At 35.4% G+C, this 11,764-nt stretch overlaps 3 protein-coding genes across 4 annotated transcripts; 1 reads left to right on the top strand and 2 right to left on the bottom strand.

Moving 5' to 3' along the window:
• The first annotated feature begins 16 nt into the window (after positions 1 to 16).
• On the top strand, positions 17 to 1,993 carry LOC113116812 (sialic acid-binding Ig-like lectin 15). The gene is made up of 3 exons (XM_026285132.1): positions 17 to 88; positions 180 to 569; positions 1,489 to 1,993. The coding sequence occupies exons 1-3, from the start codon at positions 22 to 24 to the stop codon at positions 1,911 to 1,913; spliced, it is 882 nt and encodes a 293-aa protein (XP_026140917.1). The 5' UTR covers positions 17 to 21; the 3' UTR covers positions 1,914 to 1,993.
• A 605-nt stretch (positions 1,994 to 2,598) lies between these two features.
• Positions 2,599 to 6,341, bottom strand: LOC113115911 (uncharacterized). Its single transcript, XM_026283644.1, has 3 exons — positions 5,929 to 6,341; positions 4,320 to 5,540; positions 2,599 to 3,326 (listed from the first exon to the last, which is right to left on the bottom strand). The coding sequence occupies exons 1-3, from the start codon at positions 5,966 to 5,968 to the stop codon at positions 2,914 to 2,916; spliced, it is 1,674 nt and encodes a 557-aa protein (XP_026139429.1). The 5' UTR covers positions 5,969 to 6,341; the 3' UTR covers positions 2,599 to 2,913.
• A 1,942-nt stretch (positions 6,342 to 8,283) lies between these two features.
• On the bottom strand, positions 8,284 to 9,795 carry rpp25l (ribonuclease P/MRP 25 subunit-like). Of its 2 annotated transcripts, none has more exons than XM_026283641.1 (2): positions 9,533 to 9,795; positions 8,284 to 9,140 (listed from the first exon to the last, which is right to left on the bottom strand). In XM_026283641.1, the coding sequence occupies exon 2, from the start codon at positions 9,122 to 9,124 to the stop codon at positions 8,453 to 8,455; it is 672 nt and encodes a 223-aa protein (XP_026139426.1). In that variant the 5' UTR covers positions 9,125 to 9,140; positions 9,533 to 9,795; the 3' UTR covers positions 8,284 to 8,452. The 2 variants fall into 2 exon arrangements, with proteins under 2 accessions (XP_026139426.1, XP_026139427.1); XM_026283642.1 differs by having other exon boundaries at positions 8,284 to 9,134.
• Between the last annotated feature and the right edge of the window lie 1,969 nt (positions 9,796 to 11,764).

Below are 11,764 nucleotides of genomic sequence, written 5' to 3'. Positions count from 1 at the left end.
ATCCTGAATCATAAATCCACAATGTCTGCAATGGATACACACCATTTTACTAAAACTCTTGGTCTGCTGGTGATCCTTTATTCTGCAGGTAAGAAAATTCACATTTTCAGGTTTGAAAAGAAAAACCCAATAGACCTGATAATTTAGATTTTGCAAGCTTTGTCAACTTTGTTCCCTAGTTATAGCCAAAGATGATGACGGCTGGTTGATGAAAGCACCCACTGAGGTCCGGGCGATGGAGGGGTACCCAGTAGTGCTTCCCTGCTCTTTTAGCCACCCGCATCACACCCATCCCTCCTCCATGCATGTATCGTGGACCCTGGGCCACGGACGGGCCGCCACTGTGCTGTTCCGCTGCACAAGTCTGAACAACAGCCAGCTGTGCCAATCAAGGCCCAGCCAGGACCAGCGCTACCGCCTGGAGGGCAACCACCGAAACCATGACGTCTCACTCAGGATCAACAGCGTGACCTTGAATGATAACGGCCGCTTTTACTGCCGTGTAGAGATACCGGGACATCCCCATACAAGCTTTGAGAACACACTTGGTACTCGTCTACGAGTGGAGGGTAAGAAAAGCATCAGTTTATTCCTGTATGTTCCCATCTGATGTCTTAACGTGTTGAATCTTTACGATGACTGTAAGTTTGCTTCTTATGGAACAGTATGTTTAACAAGCCAATTATTACCTAATCAATAAATATGTCTAAAAATAGAAATGATAAAAATAAGCTGATATGAACTCTAACGCTGAAATGATTGGTTGTTCCAAGACTGCATATGGATGACGTGTTGTGTTCTATGCAAAATGCTTTTCAAAATTCAATTTCAATTTCAATTTATTTCCTGAATTTAAATTAAGGTTGCAAACAGGAAATATAATTGAAATTTGGCTTAAATGTTAAAACATGAAAAGTCAAATTAAAAAAGGAAGTTGATGTAAAATGATGTAAAGGCAACTGGCGTAATTGTTAACGTAAAAATTAAGTTTTGTCAAGACAAATTTCTACAGAAGGCTTGATAAAGCTTTGTGTGAATGGCATTTAAAAAGTCCCAAACATTTTATAGGCTTTAAGACAAATCTATGTTCCGACAAATATCCAACAGGATTTTCCCATTGGCTTTATAAAATAAAAAATAATTTATGTGACCAGCAAAAGTTAATGATTCTTACAGGTATTGTTTAAGATAATCGTCACAAATAAGCACAACTGTCATTAATTTGGAACCTAAACACAGTCAGTAGAAATAAAAAACTAAAAGTAGGCTACAGTATAAAACACTTCTCCATGGTCACAAGACTTCAATGTCACCACCAAGCTTTCAAAAACCATTGTAATTCAGTAAATTCCACTTCCTGTCTTTCCGGTTCAAATTACAATGGGCTTTGGCCTATACAATTTAAATTCCGACTTATGAACTGAATGGAAGCCAGCTCTTAAATTCTGACAGGTATTTTTACTTGCTTTATTTATGTTTTATTCCTAGCTGCACCACGAATCCTGAGTTTGTCAGCCGAGGGGACTGAAGCTGGCTTCAAAGCCGTGTGTCATGTTCAGGGTTCCCCTCTTCCTGACATTCAGTGGATAGAACCAGATGGTGTTCAGGAGGGAGAGTCTTCATTCCCTCTTTCTCAGGACGGTACTGGACAATACCGCACTTCAAGTCAACTGCTGGACGTCAAACCTGGACGACAGTACATCTGTGCCGCTTCGAACTCTTTGGGGAAGGATCAAGCCACACTTTACCTTTTGCCCCCCAGTCCAGAGAGGTTAACCACAAAGAGCTCTTTCTCACTTCTTGTCCCACTTCTTGCTCTGGCATTGGGTATCAAGCTGCTTTTGGCTCTGGGGGTGGGAGCTTGGGTGATCAAGAGGAGGTTTAGCATCAGAGCTAGCAGCGTGGAACACTGAAAAGATGCAAATATCATGCTCGCATAATCAAAACACTCTGGTTTCAAAGCGGTTTCTTTTCTCATGTTGTTAAAAATACAAAGGCTTAAAATAAACTTCCTCTTCTGAAGTGAGCCATATGACTCTGACTTCCATCTTTGTCTGACCTGAGTGGATAATTTCACTCTGAGTGACTTATATAGTGGGTTGGAAAATATAAAGAATTTTAGAATATTTTTTATCTTAAACTGGAATCTACTGTACCTGTACATAATGATTGATTAATTATATTCACTACCACCACACAGGCACGTACACAAACACACACCATCATAACCCTTTCTGTCTTCTTGATTGAGAGTTTCAAGTCAACATGGATTGCCACGGGATTTTCCTAGGATTTGCCATGGAGTTTCTTACAACCCAAATGAAAAACAATAGATTGGCGCTTTAATCCATTAAGAATAACTGAATACTATAAAAATGGCTTGATAATGGCAGCCAAAAAGAATTACAAAGACAAACATTGCTTTTTCTTATTTTTTCAAAGAACATTTACTACTGAATCAAAGCAATTTAAACTTGTCTGCCAGTGACTCGACTGTTGAAGTAAAGATTTTTAAAATAAAGGGCTAAAAAATGATATCAAATAAAGCCTATGGCATTATTTTTTATTTAAAAAAAGTCTACAGGACTCGATGCTGTTCAATTAACATTCTTTAATAATAAGTTTTAATCCGAGTCTGGATACAGCTCAAAATACATCTCAAGTTACATGCTAATATTTAAAAGTTATACTTAACCTGCAAAGTTTTCTTTTCACTGTAAATATTATTGCTAGATCTATGACATTGGCAACCAGATAACATTTTCTAAATCTAGTCTATAATATAGGAGCCAAACTATGTATAGACAGATAAATGTTGAGCATTAAAATCAAACCAATCTATAATGATCCCTAAAAAAGCAAAAAAATTAATCATAAGCCTTATAATAAAAACATTTGTTGTTTAAAGGTATCTCATAAAGTGAAGTATTTTGGTCTTTTATAGCAAACAGGCTTCTTTTTAGAACAGCAGCGTGCACTCCTCCACTTGAATTTCTTGCTGGGATCCAGGGAAACGGAGGCGCACAAGCCTTTCTCTGGTTTGTCAGGCTGTCCATTCTCCCAGTAAGTGAAGTCCACGTTAGGTGGGAAAGTGTCCTCGTTTCTCCAGTACCAGTCAGTTGTGTACAAGCTGCGGCGCAGACTGATCCAGCCCTCCGTGGGTTCCCTCCGTGTCATGCTTAAGGTCATCTTAGCCTGGCTGCTTTCATTGTTGAGCCTGGCAAACTGATCAGCATTTTCCATGCAGTACTCGCGGGACTTGAACCAGTTCATTTCATCTTCACCAAGTACAAATATCTCTGGAGTCAGCAGACAGCCGCCATTATCTAAACACACACAAATTAATATTCAGTAATCAGTTATTATTGAACATGACTGACATTATTTAACCAGTTAGTTAAATAGCTTAGCACAAGCTCCTAATTTGGTACTCGTGACTCAAAAAGATTAAAAAGCGAGATTTAAAGCAACAGTAGAAGACAGATAGATGGTTTATAAATGAATTGTATAGTATTTCTATTTGTTAACAATTTTAATTGTATTAAATGCTCATTAAAACACTTTAAAAAGGTATATGTGAATGGTATATGTGAATGTCCATATATACAGTATGTGAATGTGAAAGGTAATGTTAATGTACATAAAATCATATCTTATATAAAGTAATATATACAGTGCTATACAGTATAATATGTATTTTTATTTACTATTACTATTATTTATTTAGAATTACTGTTATTAAAAGAAGTACATTAAGTACATATTTATAGAATTTTATCATTTTAGACTGGAAAAAAATACTAAATTGCTAATACACTGCACAAATAAGAAGAAATGGAATAGTATTTTATTTATTTTGGTGTGATTATTCATGTTTCATCAATTTTACACTCATAATATATATATATATATATATGAAGAGTTCAGATGCAAAAGCCTCTAAATGCCATCTGAAATTTTTATCTAAAATTAGGATTTTTTTCAGGCGCCTATATTTATGTTCAGTTATTTCACTTTAATAGCCTGGAAAAGGACCTGCACATTGCCATTAAAGTAAAATGACTCAACCTAAGCATAGGAGCTTGATAAAAATCCAAATTTTAGATGAAAACGTCAGATGGCACTTAGAGGCTTTTGCATCTGAACTCTTCATATATATATATATATATATATATATATATATATATATATATACACACACACACACACACACACACACACATATATATATATATATTTAAGAAAAATATGTAATATATAATTATATGTGATTTAAATCATGGTTAAACATCACAAGTGACTCAACTCAAACAACTCACCTGGGTCTGTATTTATAACTGTTGCTGCACTCCCATAGGTATTGTTCGAGTCCAAGCGTTCTATCATATATACACCAATCCTTGCAAAAGGATGCCAGATTGTGCTTATCCTTCCTCCCTCCACTAGAGCACAAGAGTATCCTGTGCCATTTATAACTCTCCATATGATGTTTGTAGGTAACTTCTGATCATTCATTCGCACAGCATCAGTGCTGGATGTATTAGCAATAACCAAGGCAGCATTGCATGAGGAATTTAAATCTACCAGATAGCAGCCAGAGAACTTGCTTATCGGAATGAGATCTAGAACAAGTCCAGGACTGATTAATCGGAGGGAAACCTGGATGGTGGTAGAAATAACTGAAATGTTGTTCTTTAAATTCTGTAATAATGACAGGATGTCTGAAGAAGTTTGCACCCAAACACCAGTTTCAGGTGTAAAACAACTCTGACAAACTTGGAAGGGTTCATTTGTTGCCACAAGTAGCTGTCTGGCGCTGAAGATGGGGGGCACGAGGAATCTGTCATTATTACTGTTTGACACATAGGGTTGGAGCTGGTTCAGAATCATGTTGCATGAGCAGTTGTTGCTGTCAAAGCACGGATGGGTCAGAATCACAGCCACTTTGTCCTCTGCGTTGATTTGCCTCACCAACCCATCAATCGGAATCTGATAAAGATTGTAAGGATTGAGCGTTATAGTATCTTCTTGGCTCTGACCCATTTCATTTACCTGTTTGATGGTTACTCTTTTGACCATGTCCACTGCATTGATGATCATCAGCCTAAAATTCAGGAATCTGACATCCGATGTCATCATGAGGTTAAAGGACTTGACTATGTTGTTGTAATTCAGAGAGGGAACAAGATACACATTTCCCAGATTTTGTTCAGGCTGGACAACGTGAGACTGGAATCTCCCCTCCCATCCACTCACAGAAAGCACTGTGATGTTTTTATCACTGGTGATTCGAAACGTCTTATTGGAAGACATTAACTGGGATTCTTCAACCTGCTTTGTCAAATTCAAAGTCCAAACGATTCCTTCGGAAAGGCTTGTGTTAGTTTTGACGATGCCATTGGCCATATAGGTGACACTGATCGTAGTGTCTGGGTGAAGGGTAGTGATTTTGAATAGGTTATAGGTCTTTCCATAATAAACAGCAATATTCTCGGGGAATGCAGTGATGAAACTCGTCCCACGATTGTCCAATGAAAGCCCTGTGAATGTTCAATAATCTACTAATCATGTTCGTTTAGCTATTTAAAAACTTCAAACTTATTTCTAACAAGACAGTGATAATCACTACATATGCACCAATACTACTCCATTGCACTCGTATAAAGTTGATACTGGAGGGTAAATACTTGTTTCTGGTGTAAATATTATCATCAATTTTCTGAATCTATTGGCATAACTGCACTTTGAAAATTTCACAGATTTCAGACAGCAATTGTGATATTTCTAACAGCAATTTCAAGTACAGGACTTAAGCAAACAATTTATTTAGTACAAACTGTTTGGCTTCTTGAATTTGTATTGGTGCATCCGTAGTTATTGTATTAAATAATGCAGAACATAAGAGATTTGTCTGTGTGCATTATATACCTTGATTAAAAAACAAAATGGTCAACAGAACAGCCAACATGACTGCGTGTTTTGCATATGCAGCTCCTGCTTGTGTGAAGTTGGTTTCAGCCGCTGTGCACTAAGCTAGCACAAAAAAACTAAACAAAAGCAAATGACATATTTTTAAAAAACACTACGTTGATCAAGTTTTTATTGTACAAAATGCACATGCACACAAGAGTAAACCACATTTTTCACCGAGGAGGCTCTTCTTACAGTTAGTCAAACAAAATATGTAAAATGTAGAATACCTGCTTTCAATGTTTTGTCTCTCATTTGCAGTTGCTCCTTTTTTTTCGGGTGGGGTTGGGAGTATATGATAAAAAGTAATATTGTGAAATGGTATTACTATTTAAATAGAACTTTTTTCTCTTTTTTTTTTTTTTTTTTTTTTTTAAGTAATGCATTCTTGTGAAGCAAAGCTTTTTTTCCCCCTTTTTTTAGCAGCCATTGCAGCAGTCACATGATACTTCAGAAATGTTTTTGATGAATACAAAGTTCAAAGGAAAACCATATATTGGAATCTTTTTATTTTTATTTTATAATAATTGGTAATTTTTTATCCATTTAATGCATACTTGCTGAACAAAAGTATGCATTTATTTCAAATATATTCATTACATAGATAATGAGACAAATGTCATTAGATGTGTTCGGAATAAGAAGGATTCCATAGACTGCCGAGTAAGTTACACTGTCAAAATAGTCCATCTTAAATATCTTAAATTGTGTTCCAAAGATGAACAAAGCTTTTACGGGTTTGGAACGACATGAAGGTAAGTGATTAATCACAAAGTTTTTATTTTGGGGTGGAGTATTGCTTTAATAGAAACAAAATTATTCATATCTAGGAGGCCGTGTTACTTTTTTATTCATTCAGATGAAAAATGCATCAGTTTAAGTAAATCAAGTTATTTTTCATTCGCTTAAATTCTTGCTATCTGTACAGACCTTACAACAGTATTTGATGACAAGCAATTGTTTTGTGCTTAGGCTTGTATTTGAAAAAAATATATAATACTTAAAAATATATATATACTATAGTGCTATTCCTGCATCCCAATCACCACTTCTAAGGAAAACATTCAGAAATATTTACTCAGTTTACAAAATAAATGAATGTGGTAGTTTGCTTCATCCTACCTTATCCTGGCCAGCACTCTTCCTCTATCTGAACAGAAAAAGCTATGTATTCTCTGTTCGTTTGGTAAAAGAACATTTGATATTCAAAATCGCTTCTCTCATCTCCCCGTGTGGTTTTGCATAAGACTCCAGAAAGATTTGTGCCCTAAAATCAACAAGTTTCACATTGCAGGTGAGGAAATTTACCAACAACTACAGTACATTGGCACTTCATTCCCTCAAAATAATTCCATTCCAAAACAGCTAAAGGAAAACCGTGTTACCACCTAACTGATAAGTGTTTGTATCTACACATCACAAACTTAACAAAAAATTAAATTTTTTGAACTTTTTTTTTTTTCCAGAATTTTACCAATCAGAAATTTCTTAGTGAATATTTAACATAAAATTCCTTATTTCTCTAAAGCGTTCACGGTCTTTGTACTTTACTCCAACAGTCTGTGCTGGGAAAACATGAAATTAATTTAGAGTTTTGTCTTAATTTTCTCCACTGCTGTTGATATGCCTAAAATCTCATCAAATTACATGTTTTTCATCTGAAATATATGTAAAAAAAAAAAAAAAAAAAAACACCAAATACAACAACTGAATGCTTTCTGAGCTGTCACTTAAAAACACTTGCATTCTGTCACAGCCCTTCAAGACAAAATTTGTGTATTTTCTGCACAGACGTATTTGGTATTCAAAATACACAATTTCCTTTCCTTTGCATCAAATAATCTAGAGTTAAGTAACGAAACATGACATAGGCCTATTTTCGTTCTTTTGATGTGAAAAACTTCGACTTGCACTAGTCTGTAAATCAAATCTACAAGAATATAAAACACAGATGAAGCGAAATGCGTTTGTTTATTTCAACATGTTTTGAATTGCTTCCTAAACCAGCAAAAACTCATCCAAATGGAAAAAATATATATATATTTTAACATTGATTACATATAATCACCAGTCTGGGCAAATCTATATTTTTTTAACAATTCATATCATATAAAATGAAAATAATCAGCATATATATATATATATATTTTTTTTTTTATCAAAACACCTATCAACAACAATAGAATAATTGTTTTGCATTAAGATATTTTAACAAAAAAACATGATTAAAAATAAAGTAGAATATTTAATGGGAAAATTTAATGCGAGGGTTTTCTGAAGTCAGTTTAATTTATTTAAAGAAACAGCTTTGGATGAATCAATAACAACAGAATTTTATTTTTAGGTGAACTATCAAGGGTCTTATTATGTATTGCTCTTTTAAACTCTCAATTTGATGACAGACATTCTCAAGATATGCAACTTCAAAATGGAAAAACCTCAATATGAACCAAGGTATGGTAGGAAGCCGCAAAACACAGATTCAATCCTGCCCACCCCCAGCATGACCTAAAGGTTTACGTGGTTCTCCAAGTCGACCCGGGTGCTTGCGTGGACCCTTTCCTCTCCCAGACCCTTCTGTCCTTCCGGCCCCTGTTCCTCCCCTCTTCCTTCTCTGTCCATGTTTCGGAGCTGCTGCTTCCTCTCTGAGAGCCTGAGCCCACAAGGCATCAAAAGAACCTGGAGCTTGGTAACCTGGCTGGTTCTTATCAAGTGAGTCTCTGGAGAGCAGAACCCATATACTGGGCACATTTCTGCTGACTGTGAGACTGTCCAAGCCGGCCTCGGGCTCCAGGGGCTCCCAGACCTCCTGAACCGTGCGATAGACCAGTTTGGTGTGCTGGTGTAGGCCATGAACACGGCGTTTCATGATCTCCACACACGTGATAGCTTTAGCCACGCTCTGACCCACACCCGTGAACACGATTTGGCGGCATAGATTCTCCCCCGACCCGACGCTCACCTCTGAGCCTTCAAGAGGCCCTGGATGATCTACGGAGGCTGTTTTCTCCTCCATACGGCTTAAAGCAAACCTCATCAGGTTGCGGATTTTGCTGCCATCCTTCACTCGAACTTCAGGAGTGTCGCTGGGCAGGTCAGGGAAAGGACACGGGCAGGGCTGCTCGACTGTGCGTGCTTTTCTGTAGTTCTCCATGTCATGTAGCCTGCACCAGTGGAAATGAAAAAAGACAAAATTAATGACTGTGTATATGTAGTTTCTTATGCAAACACGTCACCCAAAAAATATCTATGACCGTGTCATTAAAGATATAATACCCTTCATCAGTTATTGTGTATGTTCGTTTTAAAAGACCCCATGTCAAATAAAAAAAATACTAATAATAATTCTCCAAACTAAAATTCATAAGTTATGATATTTTTGTGTAGCAATGTACTCTAAACAAGGGTGATTTTCATTAATGACAACTTTGGGTAAATTCGTGATAAATTAATACAGTTTATTACAAAATGAGTTTGCTATTCAAAACATACATTTAGTAACTCGAAAACAGCATTTGTATTCAGAGCCGCACAAAAAAATGTAACGTTAAAACAAACTTACTTTCCCTTCCTTTGCTAAGTAGCGCTTCGGTTAGCACGTTTAGATAGTTGCAGCGGTTTTTCTAATAACTGCAGTCTTTTGTCGGCCCATATGGATGTACTGCGGACGCTCAGCTTCCGTAAGCTTTTGAATATGCTAAATTAACTACAACCAAAACGACACCGTTTATGAAATTCAAATGTTGTGCTGTAGATAGCTTATCCACATGTAACAGCGTGTGACGTCAGTTGGCGGTAATGTGACAGTCTGCCGTAAAGTGCCGCGCGAATTCATGGGAAGTGTAGTTTTAAATTATTGTTATTATTATTATTATTATTATTATTATTATTATTATTATTATTATTAAGTCATTTCTAAAAATCGAATTGACCTTAGAACAATTAGTTTAACCAAAGCCTTTATAATAAACAATTATTTAAGTCATGGATTTCTAATATACTTTTTTCTTTATTTTTTAGGATAGGCTACTATGTACAGTTATACGCTTTTATAGGCCTACCTATATGCGTATATACAGCTTGGCATGAGGATAATATATAATTATGATAACTTCTCAAATTACCGAAAATTCCTTTTGCTCTCCATTTTATTTTACATAAATCTCGCGAAATCGTATCATCAAATAAACAAATAAGATACCAAAATTAGACTTTGTATCAAATAGTTCTTCATTTTTGCTCCTTTTAAAAGAGCTATTGTAACCGCTGATCTATAAATGCTCTTTATTGTTGCTACAGCTCAAATCGTCAAGAAGGGTCATTTATAAGAACACAGCTCCATCAAGCGTTCATAATTACAAACTTTTCAAAGCCCCGATGACAGACAGACAGAGGCTCGAAATCAACTGGTGGTTCAAAGAATTAGTTCAGCCAATAATGTTGGGTTCTGTTCATATTTTAATAGGCTTAGCCTACTCTTTTGTGAAGCTGTCTGAAAAGACGACACAAAATGTAAAAAGTGTTAATGGAATGACTATGCTAGTTTTAATTTTGTCATTTTATTAGATTTTTTTTATCTAGTCAAATTGTGTGTCTCTGGAAAATAGATAGGACTATAACTTTGCATTATTTTGAATGTCAAAATGTTTGTGTCTGTGTGTTCATGGGGGATTTGTGGACACACCTGTGCTTTTAGATTTTCATTTAAAGTAAATAGGAAAAAATGGTCCCAAGGAGTAAGATGGCCTCGAGTAGTTAATGCAATTTTTATTCAAGATTCCCATTAATTTAATGTACATTTAGTATACATTTTCATTCAAACCTAGGCTATTGAGTAAATTAATTCAGTTTGAATTCATTGTGTTGCTATTATGACATATCTAAGATTAAAATCTGGGCATAGATATTCTTATTCCTGAATATATAGAAAATAATATACCTCTCAGATTAATCTCTTTTACTGGGATTCCGTGTTGTTTGTCATCCATTATTCAATTTACAAACCACAATTTTACATTCTGTAAAGGTTTAGCTAGGGGCTTTAGTTTACCTTATTGCCTCTTTTAATAATTATATATTTTGTGCTATAACAACAAAAGTAACAAATGTTTCTATTTATTTCCCATAACAACCATCATCCAAACCTGGTACAATTTAATGTAGATTCTTCCTTAAAGGGTTTTATTTTACTGGGACTTTTTAAGTGGTTCCCCACTTAAAAGAGTCAAACAATTTTATTTTACATGTAAAATTGTGAAGTAGCATTCCAACAGATTAGTGCTCTTATAAATACCTGATCTATCCAAACTTGGTAATAAGAATTTATACCTATAAAAAGCTCTCAACACTGTCTCTAGAGAAGAATATGTTATTGAAAAACAAGACTATACAAGGGAACATAAAGGTGGCAAACAATAGATTTAATTCATGTAGATTCAGTTTAAATCAGGCTACATGCTTTGATTAGAGAAATGTATGCAATGTAACATTATTTCATCAGACATGACATTCTATTTTGAGCATAAAATCAGTAGATGTAAGACAGTGGTAAAAAAAAATATTCCAGGCAAAAATAATGACTGCATGCCTATTTTTTAAAAAGCATATTGCAATTCAACTCATGCTTCATATCATTAAAATTTTTATATACAACACTTTACCAAGCATTACCAACAAGCACTGATCTAAATTTCTTTCATCAAGATATCTTGTGAGACATAGAGATACGCTGGCCATTTGTAGCAGACAGGTTTCTTTTTATCACAGCAGCGTGCACTTCGCCATTTGAAATCAT

Source organism: Carassius auratus, chromosome 16, assembly GCF_003368295.1.
Source record: "Carassius auratus strain Wakin chromosome 16, ASM336829v1, whole genome shotgun sequence".
Classification (NCBI taxonomy): Eukaryota; Metazoa; Chordata; class Actinopteri; order Cypriniformes; family Cyprinidae; genus Carassius; species Carassius auratus.
Note: the sequence above shows the minus strand (reverse complement) of the source record. Positions and strands in the feature narration are given on the sequence as shown.